The 21,881-nt window shown below is 34.5% G+C and overlaps 4 protein-coding genes across 7 annotated transcripts in view; 3 read left to right on the forward strand and 1 right to left on the reverse strand.

Moving 5' to 3' along the window:
* The window catches only part of LOC108969947, a 28,873-nt gene extending 28,407 nt beyond the window's left edge, over positions 1-466 (forward strand). For both annotated transcript variants that reach the window (XM_018934996.1, XM_018934997.1), the window contains exons 4-5: positions 48-147; positions 216-466. In XM_018934996.1, the coding sequence (XP_018790541.1) occupies positions 48-147; positions 216-305 (190 nt within the window). In that variant the 3' untranslated portion in view covers positions 306-466. The remainder of the gene's footprint in view (positions 1-47; positions 148-215) is intronic.
* A 566-nt stretch (positions 467-1,032) lies between these two features.
* On the forward strand, positions 1,033-1,935 carry LOC108969923 (40S ribosomal protein S15). Its single transcript, XM_018934940.1, has 4 exons — positions 1,033-1,111; positions 1,312-1,397; positions 1,461-1,683; positions 1,742-1,935. Exons 1-4 carry the CDS (start codon positions 1,103-1,105, stop codon positions 1,865-1,867), a joined length of 444 nt encoding a protein of 147 aa, XP_018790485.1. The 5' UTR covers positions 1,033-1,102; the 3' UTR covers positions 1,868-1,935.
* Positions 1,936-3,651: 1,716 nt separating this feature from the next.
* On the reverse strand, positions 3,652-17,108 carry LOC108969952 (CBL-interacting serine/threonine-protein kinase 20). Of its 3 annotated transcripts, none has more exons than XM_018935003.1 (7): positions 16,918-17,108; positions 11,282-11,755; positions 6,203-6,464; positions 6,025-6,124; positions 5,778-5,960; positions 5,223-5,709; positions 3,652-5,085 (listed from the first exon to the last, which is right to left on the reverse strand). In XM_018935003.1, exons 2-7 carry the CDS (start codon positions 11,336-11,338, stop codon positions 3,820-3,822), a joined length of 2,355 nt encoding a protein of 784 aa, XP_018790548.1. In that variant the 5' UTR covers positions 11,339-11,755; positions 16,918-17,108; the 3' UTR covers positions 3,652-3,819. The 3 variants fall into 3 exon arrangements, with proteins under 3 accessions (XP_018790548.1, XP_018790550.1, XP_018790549.1); XM_018935005.1 differs by lacking the exon at positions 16,918-17,108 and having other exon boundaries at positions 3,652-4,340; positions 4,734-5,085; positions 11,282-12,712; XM_018935004.1 differs by lacking the exons at positions 11,282-11,755; positions 16,918-17,108 and having other exon boundaries at positions 6,217-6,307.
* Positions 17,109-21,461: 4,353 nt separating this feature from the next.
* The window catches only part of LOC108969953 (sodium-dependent dopamine transporter), a 20,648-nt gene continuing 20,228 nt past the window's right edge, over positions 21,462-21,881 (forward strand). The window contains exon 1 of the mRNA XM_018935008.1: positions 21,462-21,569. The gene's annotated coding sequence lies outside the window, so the exon portion shown is untranslated. The remainder of the gene's footprint in view (positions 21,570-21,881) is intronic.

The following is a 21,881-nucleotide window of genomic DNA, read 5'->3' on the forward strand; positions in this document are numbered from 1 at the left end:
CTATATATATGTTTATGCATTTGAATTAATGATTAAAATTCTTTTAGGTTTATAACGTCTGTCAATAAGCGATTGATATCCGAATCAGAAATGCAGCGTAATAAAATTATGATTGAGGGCAAAATACAAAATTTGCAAGAAAGACAAGTAATTAGTATGAACAATATTAAAATCGCAAAATATTTTAACAGTTTTTGTAATTTTAAAATTTTTAGGGCGGATTCAATGTTCCTGATGATTTAAATATAGATGAACTTGTGAAAAAAGTGGAACGATTAGAGAAACTCAAGCAAAAGGAAAAATAATTTTCATAATATTTACCTAAAGCAAGTGCAAATGAATAATTTAATGACATGTTGTTAAAGCTCACAAATTGCCAAGAGGATGTATACATAATTAAATATCTGAAGTTTTATAGTTTGTAAAGCTGTAAGCATTTATAAATAAATTTAAAAATATATATATATCCAATTTGGCTAAATTTCTAATGGTGACTTTTTAATAACATGTATGTTATTATGTTAATTTAGTATGAGGCAAAATAGGTCATAGAAAATGGGAATGCGAACTAGTTCGATAATGGGCAGTTAAAGTTTCAAGCCAAAATCGCTGGATACCCCTGTTGGTTGACTTTTTAATTGTAGTTGTAAATGTATATATAAAAAATATCAATAAAGTACAGAAAAAATGTAAATAAAACGTAAACTATTAAATTATTCATCAATATTTATTTTGTCGCCTTCAAAGTTATCCTCAACAGATGTAATACATCTATGTCAACAATTTTCCAGTAATCGAAACTCTTTTTATTTGTACTTTTTGTGATGGCCTTCAACTCACAATTTATAATATATATATATAATACTTGGTACCGTTATTTAGAATATTATTCCTAATTCAAATTAATTAAACTTTAAAAAAAATCGGCACTTTTCATTCTATCTTTAAATTCTTATTCAGTTCACAATGCAACACTGTAAATTGACATTCAAAATAAACAAATCAGTAGCACCAACCTTGACATATTCCATGTCGATTTTTTGATTTGGCAGCACTTTTCTCTTTCAATTTTCTTTCCGTTCTGCAAATCAGAATTGTCAAGATGGCTGAGGTAAATTTCTTGACAAAAATCTATAAAAATATTATCCATCCGTTTGTTCAATGTGCTCAAATGTACAAAATATGTGTGAAATATGCTGTGCTGTTATTACATTTGTGTATATTTGCATCTCAAGGCACATTACATGACGAGTGGCAAAACAAAAACTTCAACTTGTACATTTTATTGATAATGCATCTTTCTAAACGCAGGTCGAAGAAACTCTTAAGAAGAAGCGTACCTTCAAAAAGTTCACCTACCGTGGTGTGGACCTCGACCAGTTGTTGGATATGCCCAAGTAAGTGTTACAATATTTGTGTTGTATATAGTACCAGTTGTTAATTTGTAACTTTATTTGTAGCAACCAGTTGGTTGAACTGATGCACAGCCGTGCACGCAGGCGTTTCTCCCGTGGTCTTAAGCGTAAGCCAATGGCATTGATCAAGAAGCTCCGTAAGGCCAAGAAAGAAGCTCCACCAAATGAGAAACCAGACATTGTCAAGACTCATTTGAGAAACATGATCATTGTACCCGAGATGACTGGTTCCATCATCGGTGTTTACAACGGCAAGGACTTCACACAGGTAAATTAACCGTCAGTTAAAACATATCTTACGTTTATTAATGACTTTTTTATTCAAGGTTGAAATCAAACCCGAAATGATTGGTCACTATTTGGGAGAATTCTCGCTCACATACAAACCAGTCAAGCACGGTAGGCCCGGTATTGGTGCCACCCACAGCTCCAGATTTATTCCACTTAAGTAAATTCAAAAGAAAACGGAATCAATACAAACACCTCTCAGCAGTGCATATTGCATTATGCTGTTATTAAACGCTTGGACGTTGTATATTATAGAAATAAAGGAGCCTACGTTTTTTAAGGATTAACAAAAGAGGAAGCAATCGTCTTATTTACAATTTTAGGTAGTGATTTATAAAGTGCGTAATGAAATAGTGCTTTAATTATTGAGATAAGTGATTGCCAATATTCGAAGGTTTAATAACTCGTAAATGGGTGCCACAGCTTTAATAGTGTATAAGACTAGAGGCATTTGCATTAATTAGGTATATTTGTGTGCTATGGTGTTACTGAAAATCGGAATTTGTTGTACTCTTCCATAAAAGGATTTATGTGAATATATGACAGCGTAGTGCTTACAAATGGTTTGTAGCAGCATAAAATATGCCGCAGACAGTATTGGATATAGTGAGCAGTTAAATTGCTATATAACGAATCATTTCTATGTACAAATCCTTCGGATTGATTGCAATTGCCTATATCATTAATTCTGTGATATGTGGTGCAATCTAATATGCTGGATGGAACGAAATCCGTCAATAGTTTTTTTTTAAATGCCGCTATGTCGAAAAAAGTAAACTTGGCATTAGGGTCGTACATTAATTTTTATATACAACGTGGGATCGACCGGCATATCCCGCCACGATCTTTTGGTCCGTTTTCTCAGTGTCTATTTAGTAGTTATTTGTCAGTAAAGTTAAAGGGGGGAACCTATTACATCTTCTGCAAACTATAGAAGTTTTTCGCCGGAGAAAGATTTTATGCAAATAAATAGTTCAAATTGAAATAGCAATGTTCGAAGGCCGTTTCAAAAAATACAGCTCTCTAGATTGAGATTATGAGAAATAAAGTCGGATTCAAAAAAAAAAAGTTCAGTCGTGTTGGGGGCCAAAAAATATTCAGTTTCGGGAAAAGATGTTTGCGTTTGATTCGATAATTTTAGAATAAATTAGAAATAACTTGAATTCTAGCTTGATTTTAGGGCGTTATATTAATTATGATGGTAAGGATAACATTGTTGTCATCGAGGTCATCCAACAGGAAGCGCGCTGTTTCGACAGAGTCTGATCATAAACAGAGGGTTAGCAGGCGTGCAAAGAGATGGTTAGTGTCATGCGAGTCCCTGCTAACGAAGCCGCGCATAGGTCATACTCGATTCTCGCTTCAACTCGAGGTATTCATCTGTAATCGACAGAATCATCATATTCAACAATCTAGATCTGCGGATGGAAAGTTTATACATTCAAACGATCTATATTTTTTATATTTTTAGCCCTGATTTTGGGATTAAAAATTTAAATTTCTATTTTTACTATTCAATTAAAAAATCAAATTTTAATTTTTTGTATCTCGAAAAACCTGAATTAACTTTTAATTTTTTTTTGTTGGAGATTAAAAAATAGGTTTTCCACATAAAAAAATGAAAATTTTATTTTAAATGCAATTTATAAATTGGCAACCCTGCTACCGATAGATGGCGCTGTCAATTGAGCAAAAACGATTAAATTCTTTTGGAATATTCACATACTAGTTCAAATATAATACCAAATTTTTTGGACATTATCATTGGTTATTTTTCTAATTCGAAAGTACTTGACCATCTGTTTTAACTTATTTTTGGAAAATACTGTTTGGGTATAAGCACAACGGAAAAATAGGAGAAAAAGGTCGTTGACTAGCTCCACATATCCGATAACTTCCTATATAAACCATTTTTTTTCCAATTAAAAAAGTTGTGTTTTTATACATGTAATATGTATGTACGTATTTATTATGGCTTTATATTTAGGTTTAAAAAATGGGAAATTTAACAATGGTAAAGACGAAGAGCGGACTATAAAACTAGACATATTTATGTATGTATGTATCAATGGTATCACTTTCCTTTAAATGGATATCTCTACAAGCTTTAAACACTTTATCTACGATTTCTGTTGTTATTAGTAACTGTTATCCTGTCGTACGCCGAATCTTTCAAGCTGCCCGTGCGCGCACCTCTATATATCTGCTGGCTTTCTGGCGGACGTTGGCGTGCATCGGGACTCATAGCACGTGCATGATTGGAAAATTGTGCTTGCTGTCCATTGTATTGGTTGGAATTTCCATTGTATTGTGGTTTCATTGAAGCAGTGCTAACTGTTCTTGACGGCCCCTCACTGACCTCGGCTGAACCGTAAGCGCTATCCCTGATTGAGGAATCATTTTCTTGTTGTTTCATATAATATGTGGCGAATTGTTGTTGTCTAAGTTGTTGCTGCAGTTGTTGTTGTTGTTGTTGTCGATGTTGTTCTTGCTGTTGTTGTGCCTGCTGTTGTTGCTGCTGCTGTTGCCGATCTGGAGTGCCTGACTTCGGCAACGTGATGGAGGCGAGTGAATGAAAGGCATTAGCAAGTCCCGTTAAGGTCACAGAGGAATTCCCCTTTGCTGTGTCACCGTTTCCTGTGGTCACATGACTATCATTAGTATTATTGGCATTTTTAGTGAAATAGTTGTCAGTGGGCGCATTAGCACTGGTTAGCTTTTGATTAGTATTAGCATTGTTTAGCGTTTGTTTTGGCGGCAATTTCAGTCCGGCAGCAGCATAAGCATCGCTATCGTTGATAGCAGGCATGCTAGCGAACATAACAGTTTTTACGGAATCAGATTTAGTTCTTTTCAATGCGCTCTTTCGATATTCATTTGGCAGACCATAAGTGTCTATGCCTATCGACTTCTTAGACAAATTGTTGTTGGCGCCTTCCTTAGAAGCTGTACCGTAATCAACCATAAGTAAATTGCTGCTACTAAGCGACTGATTATGCCCGTGGAATTGAGCAGAATTATTATGCTCACCTAAACGATTTAAATTTAATTCAGAATTATATATTTCTAAGTGACTTTCTAGTAGATCTGGACGCGAGCTCAACGTCAATAGACTTCCGCAAAGACTATCACCATGATTCATGGTGGATATGTTGCCGTTGGAAGCGTTGTACGATTTTTGCTGTGTCTGCGTGATACCGCCCATTTCGCTGGGACCTTCTTGGAGCGCACCTGTGCGCGGATCGAAATGTTTTTGTGCAGCATCTTTAAGTGTGGTGTTGATGGCTTTGGTCTGCTCTAAAGTATGGCGTATGGAAGATATGTGCCCAGCGACCGGTTCACGAGAAACTGATGAGGAGGGTGAGTTATCTTCCAGTTCCTCCTGTAAAAATAAGAGCAGAGTTGGCTTTGTGAAAAAAGGCATAACACAATGGTATAATGTTTGGGTTCGAGCGCAAAGCAGTTACTATTAAAAAATATATCTACATTCCTTTGAAATGTGTTCCTCAAACTACTTACTTCGTCCTCTTCCGTTATGACCGAAGCTTCGATCCAATCTTTGATACGATTCTTCTTCGATTGCCTATCGACATTCGTTTCTAAGCCACAGTTGGCCAGCGTGTGCAGCAATCGATGCTTTTCATCGGGGCTGCTGTGGAAGGAATACATGGATGGACATAATTCATCGGTTTCATATTCGGCCATTTCTTTTTCGGCTGTTTTAGTCAACCAACGATCATCAAGGAACTTTGATAAATCTGTTAAATTCTTCGGTCGTCGTTCGGCGCGTGGATCTAAGAATCGCTTGAACATGCGCTGAGCGCGTGAAGTGATCAACTTAAAGAGTTTCGGTGTACGACGCATGGGCAGAATATTGGCGCCAAACCAGGCCAAGTAACGTACATAACGCGGATCATCTGAGGCGGCCTTCTGCCAAGGTAAACAACCAGTTAGACAGACAAAGATGACAATACCGAATTGCCAAACATCGTGACTGGGTTCGGCTCTGTACGAAGAATATGAGAAACAAGAAATTACATACGGAAAAATATCTATATATAACAGCTCACTTACGTGTAGGTGCCTTCCGGTTTAATTTCTAATACTTCCGGTGGGCTGTAAGGTAACCATTCGTTGCGTCGCTCCACAATCGTGCCCGCCTGATATGATTCGCCGAAATCACAAATCTTAACGCGCGTGAAATCCGAACGATATATGAGCACGTTATCCAGCTTCACATCCCGATGTACAATGTCTCTGTTTGGTAGGACAGAAGCTCGTTTTTAACTTCTTCTTCTTATGGCAATAGGGTATTACTTACTTTGAGTGCATATAGTCCAGCGCAGCGCCAATTTGTTTAGCCACTCGTTTTGTGTACTCTTCACCGACACCCGTGTCGGCCATATTTGATGTGAGATCACCTTCAGTGCGTTGATGAGAACCAAAAAATATATAAAATAGACAAAATTTACATTAGCAATGTTAGATTCGTTGCTTACCTAGTGGCGCATACTCTTGTGTGAATATATAGAAACCGGCCGTCTCGAAGGCTACGTCATATGTGGTCACTATATTTCTGTGTATACCCAGATGCAGTCCATAATGGAATTCCCGAAAGAAGTCACGTATTGAGACATAGGGTTTTGGCACGGCTTTCAATACCATTTCGGTTTGAGAGCCACGATGTTCGACCAGTAATATCTTTCCAAACCATCCTTCACCCACAATTTGTAAAATATCAAATTCATCGACTAAATGGATCTACAACATAGAAGGCATGGATCATAAATACATACAATTTGCGAGTAAGTATCTAAGTTTAATTACAAAACACTTAATAGAAACTTAACTTTATAAAAATTTAACTTTATAGAAGCTTAAAATAAACACCAAGAAGATTATGTTGACAAATTCCGAATAAGACATTTTGGTTAAACACTATTTTGGATATAACGAGCGTCTGAAACCTGATTGCAGCCCATGTCTTGAGACATATGTATGAACTTTGCCTGCTATGATATACTTCTCTCAGTTTTTGCAATCCGAGCCTTAGGTGTTATAGAAATAGTTCTTCTGGCAAAGTAATTCTAATTTCATCTACGTAAACCCAAATGCCTTTGAAGCAAAGTTTGGCCGAAAGTAAAGTGATTTCATCTTTTATAATCGGGTATTAAACCTCTAAATATTAGACACACAACGGCTATTTCTTATTCTCAGATAGCAAAAGGGAAGAAATTTTCGTCGAATCAAGAGGTGATCGCCGAAACAGAGGGCTATTTTGAAATAAAGGACAAATCGTACTTCAAAATATGACAGACACATATCGTTCCGCTACCACCGTATTTAACTGCGGACGACTTCTAAATATTAAACTAACTCAAAAGGTCAATGCGACACGCCGTTTTGACACAATTGCGGAGATAAGACCCAAATAGAAGAAAGCCTTGACGGCTATTCCTGAAAAAGACTATTTGCTTTACAGTGTTTCATATCGTCATTATATAGACTATTTTCCAGCTTTCGCCATGACTTAGACTTATTTTATCTAGGTTTTTCCATCTGACCAAATATTTTAGAATGTTGTCGAAAGTAAGCAGTTTGACTATAGACTCTATCCTAATGTAAGGGCCACTGTCAATCTCAGTGAATGGTGTACTTGAAGTCAAACTACCATCCATTGTAGACGAACAACTCAATTTGCCCCGAGAATCGAGAGTGACTACTGCACAGTTTCGTTATGGATCCTGTAGCAGGTTAAACTCCTACTTCTCCAGAATACACCCTGACACAACATACATATGTCCATTGTGCAATGAGTCTCAGCATAACACTGGCCACCTCTTTGCATGCCCTGTTAGCCCTATATATCTGACAACCTTCTCTCTTTGGTCCGACCCCGTCGAAGCAGGACGTTTCGTGGTCCTAACGTTGGATGACGTCGATGGCAACTTATTTAATCCTTACCATCTTAACTCGATTAGATACCTGTTCCAACAACAACAACTATGAATCTGAGGTCCATGTTTGCTACAAAATCGGCCAGATCGGACAACTTTATCACATGACGAATCTAAATTTCGCTTTAAAAATCGCTGTCTTGAAACCGGTTTTAGACGCATAGTTCAAAGGTCTTTGTCTTAAGCAAAGTTGTTCTTAATGATCTGTAGAACTTTTCGATTTGGTTTCCTGTCAATCAACCCACTCTAATGTATAGTCATCAATAAAATTTCGCATAAATCGCTTCAGCATTTAATTATTTAATTGCGGAATAGTTGCGAGCTAATCGATTATTTATCGCACCCAATTCTGTGGTTGCACTTGTGGTTTTAACACTCATTCTTAATTTTTTGGGATTCTCTTCCATAACAAAAGAAAATTGATTAAGGTATTAAACAAAAAAAAATAAAAAAAAAAAANAAATAAAAAAAAAAAAATAGATTTGAAAGTGCGACGCATTCGATGATCATTTGCTTGCCGCCGAAAAATTTCTCTTTGGCTTTGTGCCAAAATATTTTGTCTGTCATTGTATGTTTTCGTCTATTTATTACGACATTGTCGGTATGTTTATATTTATATATGTATATGTGTATGTATAATTTTTGTAGTAGTACATATGTAAATGTATATAATTTTGGTGCAACTGTTCATTACTTCGATTTTTTGAAACTACGGTATTCGAAATTTGCTTACAATAAGATTTCACAGTTTTGACTCATTAATCGATTAATACTATATATCAATAATATAATATAATARTTCAGAGGTTAGTTTTATCTAGAGAAGCTAATGACAGCGATAGTTCACACTCTGTCAAAAGTTTAATTTAATTCTCGTAACCATATGTATTTAATGGATTTTAAGCATACGATTTTCAAAATAAAAATATTTTTTATAAAAAAGTTTAAGCAATTTAAACTTTCTTTATGATAAATGTTAGCAGTAATGCCCAACCCACCCTTATTAGTTGTAAATTGTCAGTGCACAAAGTGTTAAAGTAGGCTTCCGATTTCACATATTATTCTGACTGCTCTATTGTGCCTAATCATAACAGGTGATCCAAGTAGAGGTGTTTTTGTCAATAGCATCTTTTTGACAGATCACGCATGAGTCGTGACAAGCCATTTTACATGTTATTTTTGTTCAGTATTATTTGAAATTTCAGCATGGAAAGATTTATGACTGAAGAACGTTTACAAATCGTTCAACTGTATTACGGAATTTCTCGTTCTGTAAAGAATGTGCTTTGCGCCCTTCGCTCAACTAATGGTCAACGTAATCGGTCTACTGTGCGTACTATTCACAGCACCATCACCCATCTTGAGATCCAGCTACTATGCTACCGAATAGACCACTTCCAGCAAGCAGTGAAGAAAATATAGCAGCAGTAGCTGAGAGTGTACACGAAGACCATGGAGAGTCGATTCGGCGCCGTTCACAGCAACTCCGACTGACGTTTGGAATTACTTGGTGCATTTTACGTCGTTCAATTGAAAAACATACAAAATACTGCTTGTACAAGAACTGCAGTCGCTCGGCCTTCCCAAGAGATCGCTTCGCTCTTGGAAAGTTCCAAGAAGATGCGTTTTCGAGCCAAAATTTTTTTAACGATGAGGCAATTTCAGGGTTTAAAATTTAATATCCATATGCCAAGTAGTGTTTGCTTGACGCCCGTTTATTTTTGTCGCAAAAAGTTTGTCGGATGATGGAATCATGACTACGAAAACGTTGATTGTTGAAGAAGTGTTTGGGGGAGTTTAATTTATTACGAATACAAGTATTTGTCTTTCACAACGAATTCAATTCGCGAGTAGTTCATTCAGCTCTGTTAATGACGATAACATCGAAAAAGATAAAGAAAAAGTGTTTGAAATTTATCGTGTTATCATCATAGGCATAACATACGATCTAAGCATCTCTTATGGATCACCTCAACAATAGTTTGGTTAAAGTTTCGGGTATGAAGCGTGTCAACGCTATTTGTACTCATGCCAAAAGACCTTAATTCATTGTAAAAACGAGGTCGAGAAGTAAACGCAAGAGAGATCCTGGCAAAGTATCTGAGAACCCTATATTTATCAAACGCATAATGGATGCATTACACGTACCAAAATGAGTCTAAAAAAAAAAAATATATCAACGTTCATCATTTTCTTTGATTAACGTGGTGTGGATCACAATAAAATCGTTCCACGGTTTTGAAACGTCTACCTGAAGCGTTTTAGCGTAAACGACCGTATTTGTGGGCAGAACGAATTTCATGCATTTTTTCATGCTCTATCATGATTGTAACTGATCTTTTTGCTAAACAACAAACGGGAGTCATCGTTCAGCTACCGTGTTCGGCATAGTCACTTCTCAAAAGTGAACAGGACTTAAAAAAAAAAACAGAACAAATCAATTAATTTTATTCAAAATAGTCTCCTTCTGCTTCAATACAGCTTTTTGCACGGTCCCAAAGCATGTCGAACGAGTGTTTCAGCTCGTTGGCCGGTGTGGCCGCCATCAAGTCGGTGCAAGCCTTTCGAACTGCCTCTGCATAACGATTTCCTTTCACTCGCAAATGCATTTTTCCGAAAAGGAAGAAGTCGCACTGTACCATATCAGGTGAATACGGGGAGTGGTTAATGGTTAAAATATGATGTTTGGTCAAATAACCGTCCTTCGAATGTTGGATTCTGAGCTATTTTTGGTCGTCAGGCAATGTGTGCGGAACAAACCGTGCACACACCTTTCGTAAGTCCAAATGTTCGGTCAAAATGCGATAAATCGATGTTTCGGAGATGTTCAATTCCACTTCCATAAATTTCAATTATGATTTCAGCTGATTTTTGATGAATTTACACGCAGTTTCGGTGGAATTTCCGGTGATAAAGGATATTGATTGGCCCACATGTTGATCGTCATTTATGTCTTCACGACCACTTTGAAAACGTTGAAACCACTCGTGGACTACGTGCTACGGGATGGGCAATCATCACCATAATCTTGTTTTATCAATTGAAACGTTTCGGTAAAAGTTTTACCAATTTTAAAACAAAATTTATGGTTGGTTCTTTGTTCGAAGCTCATTTTCGCACCGACAAGACAAACATACTGACACTTAAAACGCAATAACTTCACTTCCAATCAATGAAATGGCATGCAATTCTCACTGGATAATCGAAAAAGATTCAAGGAGATTCTAACGCACCAGTACATATAGATGCCGCCACCAGGAGGCGCTAGATTCAAAAAGTCCAATTACTTTGGTATAAGTGATCAGGATGACGAGAAAACTTGATCGTGCCGCCCCCTTTAACAAGTTTAATGTACATGCCTCCTAAACCACTTAAGCTACACTACAGTGTTAAAATGGATGAAATCGGAAGATGACCTCGCTCCCTCCTTATACAACGGTACTGTTAAAAACCATTAAACGCGCGATAAATCAATAACTAAACTCGCCAGAGACATTAAATTTTACCACTAAGATGGTATGAGAGAGCTCAGAATAAATTTTAATTTTTTAAGTTTTGCACTGACCTAACGCTTTAAGAGTAAACATAATTATTTATTTTTAAATTTAGCAATGAACTTACCTTTTCCAATTCGAATTCTCGAATCTTGTGTATGTTCCCTCGAGGTCTCTTCGACATTATTACGTTATATACTATCGAATGTGTGCCAGATAATTGTGCCAATCGGTGTGTATCATGAGCGTTAACTTATTTTTTGGCTTATTCATAAACACATATACACATAAGAGCCATTGAACCACCGTTATTTTTTAAATATTACGAATTCTACACTAGTTCACTGAATTTGGCGCTTCTCAGTCACATTTGGAATACCTTACGATAATCGATTAATTGGCACTAAATGTTTTAGGCGCTAACTAATATGCATACCGTTAGTTTGTTTGTATTGGTGCTGTCGATATTATGTATGTTTGGTTTTACAAGTACGAATAGTAATTCGTTTTTCACCAAATTACCAACTCGTGTTGTTTTGTTTTGATATAAAACACGCGCCAAATGTTTACGCTATTTCTCGCACTTTTTGCACAGAAAAAACTTGAACAAATAAATCCATGAATTTTCTGAATAAACATAAATATACAGTACTATATATACATATGCAGCGTAAGTCAACTATTCTATCACTGAAGCGGTGAAAATAATGACTGCGAACGTCGAAATATTGTTGTTGTAGTCGGTTGATTTTGAAACATTTCGTCACCGTGCGTTTGCGTTACGAATTCAGAGACGAGTGTTCGGACAGTGACTGCTCATCAAGGCATTTCGGCTGTGTGTATGCTTAMCACGCGAGTCCCTGACACCGTTATGCACCTAGAATGAAACACTCAGTGGCATAGCGAAAATACTTTCGTGTATTTAAATACAAATATTTCATTTACTACAGATTCACGAAAAAAAATATATTTTACTGTAATGTGCTCGTATGTAAACACAAATAAAGCTTGCGATCTTGATTCTGCTTGTAAATAAGGGTTTTCAGCAACGTCCGCACCAAGTCAATACAACTGAAATTCTGATTATTTGCTGCGTTAAGCGATTGCAACGTTGGTGCATAACGGACGACTGTTTAAAGTAAATTTTATAGCCGTGATATGGAGTGTGAACGCGTTCAACACATTCAACCAACGGTATATATAGCRAAATCAGCAAGATCATCGTCAACACACCATTTGGCTATTGTAAAGAAAGCAATGTTGCAGCTAGCGGCAGACKCTGCTGTCGGCAAGCAGTCGATGACATGCTGCAGCCAGCCGGCTAGCTTTTATTTTTAGCCTATAAAYGATTCGGCGCTGCATCGATCGATGGCAGGCGCTAGGGTCTGTGCTGCAGCGCTTTTATTAGTAAAGTAAATTATAATTCGTGCTTGATGTATGTATATGTACTGACATGAGAATAAATATGTGCACGCGTATGTACATATATTTATATACCAAATATATGAATATATAGCAGATGGTGCGTGGGTGGGTATTTATTCGTTTTGTTGCATCAAGTAACATACGGAAATCGAAAATGTTTGCTCACTTAAGCTGATCTGTGCAGGCGTACGAGCATGTGTATATACTGATACTATATACATACATACATATGCTAGATTCACAATGTGCTATGGGCACTTGTATAATTATTTTTGTGTCTTTGTACTCATGTCAAGAGTTCTTTGATTTTTATTTAAATGTTGCAAGCGATTTACGGTTGATTAATTTACTTTGTGCTCTTCCTGAAAGAAAAGCCATAAATTTGTCACAATTTTTTCGTAATCGCTTTTTTATACCCCGAACAGGCAATCTTAGCTATTAAGTGTGCGACGAATTTTTYAATACCGAGAAGTTAACGTGGGAGACTCTATAAAATATACTATATATGTATGTAAATATATAAATGATAGGCGTAAACAGCCGAGCCGATTTAGTCAGGTCTACCTGCCTGTCACTAGTCACTTAAATTCAAAATCGTGAACTAGTCACATACTTCCTGAGATATTGTTTTGAAATTTTGATATGAATTTTTKCATTATCATATTTTTTTCCTTAACCTTAATTCCACTTGAAGCTTGTGTATACCAAACAATGTCTGAAGAAAGAATCAGCAAGATTTTTTCCTTTTATGAAAATCTATGGCAGKTTATGTTTCAGTTTTGGTTATACATATACGGTATATATATGTATATACAATCGCCGAAACACTTCTTTGACACTTTCAGCGATGCGCTGTTAAAATTATCTGTACAAGCATAACATAGATAGGCTGTTTTCATTTTCGGAAATAGGAAAAGATCACATKTAGTCTGGCGAGTATGTAGGCTGGTCAACGTTACGGTATTGTTTTTGGCCAAGCATTCACGAACTTCATTTTTATCCAAACACGCGAAATTTTAATTCTGAAATTCCCTTTAATTATTGTACATACACCTATATATAATACATGCACCTGTGTATATGTATTATTGCTTAGATAGARTTGAAGTTAACCTTAATTGTTTAGATATTTTTTAAGCCACGAAATTTTAAAGCGATWCCCAAAAATTAAACACAAATAATTGAAATCGTATACCATAATGAATAGAATTAATATGCAGTTCGCTATTTCTAATTGTTTGTTGGTAAATTGTTTTACATTTTAGGTGTCGAAATATAGTTCTACAACAACTCAATGAAAAATGTTTAAACTTTTGTTTATATTAATTTTCAGAATACATTATTTTTTATGAGTAACTTTTCTACGAACTTTAAGAAATCTGTCAAGAGATACGAATAAACGTGCACTAATTACGAATGTTTATATTCATATAAATAAAGGTGGTGTACAGGGCGTATGAGTAACATCGTATTATATGTATGTAGTATGTAGTTATAACATAAGTTGCAAGCCAAATTATTTATTTCGCATTCAGAACTTTCGATGGGAAGTCATATGAAGACACGGATATTAAATTATCTGTGTAGGCCAATTTCATATGGCTATCATTTGGGCTTCAGATTTTCATTGAGAGTTTTATGGAATATGTACATAGTATATGAAGTTAGTGCATTGCCTTTATTTATTTTTAACACCCTCAAGATAGAGGTTTGTATTAACTTTGCTCAATATTGGGGAAGACTTATGAGAAATTATCGATTTAACAATATAATATTTGGACCAATTTTACTAAAAAGAAATCATTGTTAATAGGGGAATGGGCATCAACATATTAAGTACACCCAACTCTTTTTTTACACGGTAGATACGTTCCTCAGAAATCAGTGTAAAAAAAGAGGCGTTTCCTATAGTAAAATGGGGGATACATTCCATGACATCTGAAAAAGACGTGTAAAGTGAAATCAAGAACTATATTTACTTCGAAAAGCCGTGTAAAAAATGTTGGAAACTATAAAATTTCAGATACGCATACAAATTGTATGTTCATATGGCATTTTATTGAGCATTACAACTTAAAATACATAATTCATACAGGTGAAAAATTTACAGATTAAGCAAAAAACAAAAGAAATCTGTTAATTCAGAACTAAGAACAGAAAAATTAGAATAGAAATAAGGAAAAAATATTTACATATGTAGCTCCATAATCATTCGTCGCTACTTGATAAGAGGCGCAATTGTTTGCGATGAACTGGACTAAAGTCGGTATCATAAGGGGATTTCCCAGTTACTACTATGTAAATTTTTTTTCAACCGTGTAACTTCAAATCCAGCAATGTACCATTTTGGTCGAACACTTTTTGCCATTTTTCCATTGGAGACAGTATTCCATAAGTTTGAAAGAAGATTTGTTGAGATAGGTCAAGTGCAAATATTTAAACCATTTCCCAATCCAATTTGTCGCGGACTAGTTTGTATAAACTTCGTGCGCAAATTGAGTCGATAAAAATTTTTCCTAAATGAACTGAAAATGTTGCAGAAGTGTCTGAGGAGTCTACTTCATCACGAATACAAGCATTTGAGTGGGACAAAGCCTTCAGAGAAGGTCCTGAATTCGTCGAAAACTACTTCATGGGAGTCGTCCATCCATCCATCGTAGTTGATGACGATATTATCGAAAATTTTAAAGGAAGAGTACTTGACAATCGTCATGTTAGTTTCTCTTACAGATCAACTCGAACACATTTTGGCTAATGTTTTTGTTCTAAAGCGTGYTTATGATAAAATATTATTGAAAGACTTGGATATTTTGTAAAAATGACATCGAATAGAGGTCGCAAAAGAGATGCTTCACAACCTATATGAGGATCCTGTATTCATCAAATTATATAGCTGGTGCTGAGACATAGCTTTATTAATAAGGCAGAGAAACTGTCTAACAATCTTGCAGACGGCGCACGCTAAATTAGCCGAAACCGAAAAAATGGAAATCCTCTTTATGCACTAAAGATCATCTTAGCCGAGACTTAAAACACGTGTATAGAAAATTGGATTATGCTTTGTCATGTTTATATTACCTCTGAAGCTTATTTTGAAGGCGATAATAAATATACGTATTACCTGAAATGAAAGCTTTTTTTACAGTCGGTGTCAAATTTGATTAGCTGATAAATACATTTTCATTTTTAAAGAAATTTATACTAAAACAAATAATCAATYAAATATTCAATATCTTCTTGAAATTACTTCGAAAATTGTATTCAATTCAAGTTCATCGGTTTCAAGGCTTTCGTATTTAATTGTATTTCGAGGAAGTAATAGATACATATAAACAACAGCTATTTCCATTGTTATGAAATAGACAATTTCTTGTAAATATTTTAGTGTTATAGCTAAACAAATTTTGCTAACAAAAATAATTTTTGGAATTGCTTAGAAGCTGTTGGAAAGTTTATGAAATTTATTCTTAGAAAGAGTGCGTAAATTACTTTTGTGAATTTGTACATTATATGTATTTTTCATAGTCTGTAGTAAAAATGGATTCSAGTAAATGATAATTTAAATCATTAAATTCTTAATAATTGGATGTGTCTTGTATWTATTAGCAGATTTTACAGTTGTTCATGGCTTTAGGGTGGATATGTAAAATATGCATACGAGTATAAACAATGCCTAGTTGCTGCCAGATTCMAATTTCAAAAGATTTGTGATATTTAAYTGACACGAAATAAAAACCTAAGACRAAACTAATCTCTTGGYCRCAACGCTATTGCCGTTGATAACATTTAAATATACAAAAATGCGCGTATTTCAATAAATCGACAGAGAGAGAGAGAGATATTACGTGCGTGCCAGACATGTGGTTAAATTTTTTCTCTTTCAAAACAGAAACAAAAATTCTATGCTCATGAATATATATAGTATATAATATAGGCTTATTGAATTTGTCTAATTGTTTGTTTGCGAAAATTCCACAACCCAAAAAAATTGYCGAAAAGAAATAATGAGAAAAAACACATTTCGAATGGTGAAAAATTCGCATTTGATTTGTTTACAAGTAAAAGCCCATCAAGCGATTGATTAATATATCTTTTCGTGTGCCRAAAGGTGGCCATTTTGCCAATAAAACAATTCCAGCCAAGCTAATTCTGTAAACTTTCACCATTGAACGAGCATATGTACACATATTTATGTAAATTCGTTGTGTCCTTTTYTTCCAATTTGAGATGATTTCTGTTGTTGTTGTGGTCTGGCATCATCCCGTTTTGTGGTCGGTGCATCGTCTGCTTGCATTATATGAAAATCAAACAACTTGAACACCTTCGTTTTTCACTCACATTCAAAATTAGCTATTTTGTACTTATTATTTTTTTTCGCGTTGCGAGCCACTTATGTAAAAATTATAAATACTTTCTGCAACAAATTCTCAAACAGTTTATTACATATTTGAGAGCATTTTCGCACAACTTTAGCACTTCAGTTAATAATCGGGTGAAAAATTTAAAATTTTATTGGTCCAATTCGGCATTTTTTACATTTTTTCATTAGGTAAAAATTCGTCGATTTTCTATTTTTAACTAAATACGGCAGGCGAGGTACTCGAATAATATAATTGAATATTATACGCTGTTCACTGCTGGCAGCGCGTATTTTATCGAATTACCGTTGCGGTGCAATTCTCATTTCAGACTGGGCGCTCAATCGCTTCGTCCACACGATCGTGCCGTTATTGCAGCGCACAGGATTGAATAGCGGTACAATGGTATACTTTTTTTGATAACTTTAAATTTCTTTTTAATAATTCGATTTGACCACTAAACTTGTATAAAAGCCTATTTATGGTCAAATGTAACTTTATCACTAACTTAACCTCACTTTTCGGTGTAGAAATTGACCTCTAATATAAAGTGAGAAATAACTGAAAAATTCCCGAACTTCTTTTGAGTTTTTTTTTACTTGTTTATGCCAGAAAGTTTTACACGAATGTAGTTGTCATGATAGAAGATACGTTTGTAAAAAACTTCTAATGACCATTGTTTCAAAAACCGGCGGCTCAAACAAGTGGAAGAGAAAGTGTTATTGAGACTACAAAATGGTTAAATTGCATTAATTACAGTTTCAGAAAAAGTGTGTAAAAAAAAAAACTATACCGATTTTGTTCAAAGCCTCGAACTAAAGTTTTTAAGAGGTTACATGGGTTTTCTCGGGTAACAAACAGCCTTTTTACATTTTTTTTCTGTCATATAAAAAATGAATCATTTTATTAGAATTTTTTATTGTTACAAACATACTATACACTATTAACCAAGAAATTCTGAAGTTTTTGGAAAAAAAAATTTAAACTCGGCCATTGCAYCACCATTTCCGGTGACCCCTCGGAAAAAAGGTACGCCCATGTTGGCAGGATAACTCTTTACATGTTCATCTAAAGTGAAAAAAGTTACGTGGTTTAGTTAAAACCTTAACTTAAAACTTGGACAAAAGAGAAAAAATACTGAAAATTGGACTTTAGGCAGAAATTTTTTCAAAAAAAAAAAATTTAAATTTCAGTGAAAATTTCGCAAATTTTTTTTCTAATAGTTGTAATCAAAAAAATCGAAAAAAAGAACTGTATTTCATAGACTTGCGTAAAATTTTATGATGAAGATCGGCGTAGTTTTCGAGAAAGTGGTTACCAACCGGCTTCAAAACAGTTTCGAAAGAAAAAGACGCGTTTAAAAATGGCGCATTTAGCCTAACTAGCCTCAAGCGTACAAGTTTTCAAGGCCGTGACTTCGAAATTATTACTCGGATCAACTTGAAAATTTAGGACAGTATTCTAGAATTTAATAAGACAATAACAAAAATCGATTTTGTGAAACCCATGTAACTCCTTAATATTTTTTCTCACTTGTACTCTATCCATTCAAGAACCTAACAAAATATTTCTTATGTTTTTAAATTTTCTACCATTCATTACCAAAAAATCTACTTTAAGCGCCACTGTATCTGATATTGCTTTTGTTTTTGAAAATTCACGAAGTAGTTCGGCTAAATGTTTTCGAAAAGAGAGCGCAACACGCATAAAGAATGTTTAGCATTTCTGCTTAACAAGCTGAGAGCCTACAAAACTATGTGCTTGTACACAAATACATACATAAAAGCCAAAAAATAATATACATATGTATATACACGTTGCATCTAGCCAATTTACCTACAAAAAAATCAAAATAAATATATATATACATACATACATACATACATATGTATATTTAAAAAAAAAAAAAACATATGAAAGAATTTCATCGGTATTTCGTCAACACAATTGTTTTTGCTCTTATTGAGACTGTAAATTGACAATCCATAAATCGCTTTTGGAGGCGCTTAGCAATAGATAGGTGCCGCTGAGWGCTAACCCCTGCTGGGATTTCACTTTTATTGTTACTACGTGCGTGATTAGTCGCATCAGGGAAAAGTTGTTTTTGTTTACATACCTATGTCAGACAGTACAAGTATAGTATATGTGCAATTCTGCAAGTATCTATTGGAATGTGTCCTCTCTCTTGATGGCAGACGCGTTGCTAGACAAGAATTCTCGCACCGGTAAACCGAAAATTATGTGAAAGCCGCTAATGTTATAAAAATATAGAGAGAATTCGAAAATTTTCACATTTTGACATACGCTCGTCACATAGCTTAAAAATAATTATATGCTACTCATACTACTGATAATATACATATATACATATATCTACATTATATGCCTACTCGGATGCCTACTCGGATGCATATTCGGTGTTTTGATATCTCCCGAAATTTTATTAAAAGTTTGGCACACCCCCTTGATATCTTCATTTACGATTTGATTTTATTTGTTTACATTACTCCATCGCTGTTTGGGGTTGAACATATTTTAAATAATTTGAATATATCGAAAAYTTATGTGTGGATAAAATTGTGGCTATTACACATCCAAGTTTAATGTGGATGTGAAATTAGTCCGGCAGATGGTGAATAGGTTCTCCGAGCTTTCAGTTATGGAAGCAATCAAAATTTTGATTTTTTTTATTAAAAACAAATAACGAGGAATAAATTTTTGATCTCAAGGTTGCTTATTGGGAGGTTTATTTTGTATCTGCAATAAAATTGCTTGGGTCAAAGAAAATTTATATTGTTTGAAAATTATGAAATGCTTTTCCCAAATCTGTCTGCGTGTTTTTTTTGGYTTCGTGTCGTTTTTTCTCTCCATTCCGATGATTGTTGACTTGCTAGCATGTCAGACGGATAAGCCCATGTTTCATCGGCAGTTATAACAGTCTCCATGAATGTGGAATCGGAATTCGTTGGATCAAGCATGTCCAAAGAGTACAATTTACGGTACTCTTTTTGAAAAAAAAAAAAATCAGTTTTGCAGTTATCTTATATTCCCTTACAAGTGAGAAAAAAGCGATTTTGTGAATAGTTTTTGTTTGAGATTGTAAATTTTTATTTAAGAGATTTTTCACATTTTTCATACATACTAACATGACAATTTAATGAACTTCGTATTCGGCGATTAATTTTGAGGAGTTTAGAATCCATCGCCGATTTCCGATAATTATTATAAAAAATCTGGTTTTTTCGATCACTACCTAATTAATATACCTAAGAAGATTATGTGAAATTTTCAAGTTGGACCGACCGTCCAATCTTTTCGGAGATAACATTCTTACCTACTTTGAAAATCGCGTCTCGAGAAAAACTCGTTTAAATCTGCAGTGTCGATTTCACTAGGATAAAAAAAAATCTTGGAAATAAGCTCGTATCTCCGAAACTAGTTTTGAAATTCAYATGTGGATATTACCCCTTAAAAATCTTAATTTTAAATATATTTGAACAAAAAATAACGTATATCTATGAATACAATATGTCTCAAAACTCCTTTGCAATTGAACTGCTGAAATATAAATATAAAACGTACATATGCACATGTAATGTGTGCAGACTTTACGAACCGCGAGCTTTCCACCATAAATGGTAGCTAATATACATATATTCTTATTTATAGACTTTACAATACATGCATACAAGCACATAACGGAAATGTGTACTTGACATGAGAAAAGCGCACACATTTCCTGTCCGTTTGTGAGCTTTCAACAATTCACCATCCCCAATGAAGGATCTTCACCCCTTGTGCATATGTGTTTGTGTGWGTGAATTGATGTGTTAATTAAACTCAAAAAAGTGTTGCGCTTGCGCATCATTTACCACCTGTTTCATAGTTTACCGGACCATTGTGGTATTAGCACTGCTGAACTGTACATACATATAGAAATATGTGCTTATATATGTACTGGTTAATTTAGAGTACATGCCATACTTGCTATCGTTTGCATGTATGTTACTGTTATACACATTCATTGATGCCGTCACATACAAACATATATACATATATGTACATTTATGATTTCTGTATGCTTGTATGCGTTACATTGTGTTGCATGCAGCAAATGTGTTAAGTGTTGAGCATTGCAACCACTTGTCGCCACTATTCAACCTTGCTGTCGTCGCCAGTTTCGACTATAAAAGCGGACAATCCAATGGGCATTTTTGCATTCGTACAAATGTCACGGTCGGCTTAGGACCACAGTTCGGTGGAGAACAGCTCAAAAGTGTTAAAGTTGGATMAAATTGAAAGTTTATAAAAATAAGTCTTAAGTGCTTAAAATACCTAAATATATATAAACTTTTCTTTAAAAAAGTCTAGCAAATGCTTTGAAAAAAGAACTAACGGTTAACATTTAAATCAAAATTATTTAAATTAAAATTTGTTTCTCATTCGAAATAATAATTTATCCAAATGTGCAACGTTTTACGGTTTTTGAGAATTTTGTACACCTTACGCAACATTGTGTGATTTATTTCTGGTAGTAAAATTTATGTATATTTGACAATAGTGCGATGTGCATAAAAGCGACATACTGAAAATGCTTCCAGAATAGCTAAAATTTGACGTTAGAAAACAAAGGTAAATTTTGTTTGCAATTTTGTGGTTTTAATGTGGTATTTAATAGTTTTAAGCGAGCAGAAAAAAACACTAAAAATAATTAAAAGTAAGATATTTCTCATTTATAATTCAAAAGTATTATTTCTCTTTCACACCTCAACAATATTATTATGTTTTTTATTTCATAACTAAATTTTTTTTTTAATTAAAATTCGTTTTTACCACCTAGGTGAAGCATATCGCCGTTTTATTTCAAATTCATATCACAATTTTATTTTGATTTATATTATTTTTATAAAAGTATAACAACATTTTCCAAACTAAAACAGAAAT

The sequence above is a fragment of the Bactrocera latifrons genome, unplaced genomic scaffold, assembly GCF_001853355.1.
Source record: "Bactrocera latifrons isolate USDA-ARS-PBARC rearing strain unplaced genomic scaffold, ASM185335v1 scaffold_27, whole genome shotgun sequence".
NCBI lineage: Eukaryota > Metazoa > Arthropoda > Insecta > Diptera > Tephritidae > Bactrocera > Bactrocera latifrons.

Coding starts and splice junctions, on each gene's coding strand:
- LOC108969923 (XM_018934940.1), top strand. Junction 1,398..1,460: donor CAGTTGTTGGATATGCCCAA/GTAAGTGTTACA, acceptor CTTTATTTGTAG/CAACCAGTTGGTTGAACTGA. Junction 1,684..1,741: donor ACGGCAAGGACTTCACACAG/GTAAATTAACCG, acceptor TTTTTATTCAAG/GTTGAAATCAAACCCGAAAT.
- LOC108969952 (XM_018935003.1), bottom strand. CDS start 11,338: ATGTCGAAGAGACCTCGAGGGAACATACACAAGATTCGAGAATTCGAA. Junction 5,710..5,777: donor AAACCGGAAGGCACCTACAC/GTAAGTGAGCTG, acceptor TTCTTCGTACAG/AGCCGAACCCAGTCACGATG. Junction 5,086..5,222: donor TCATAACGGAAGAGGACGAA/GTAAGTAGTTTG, acceptor TTATTTTTACAG/GAGGAACTGGAAGATAACTC.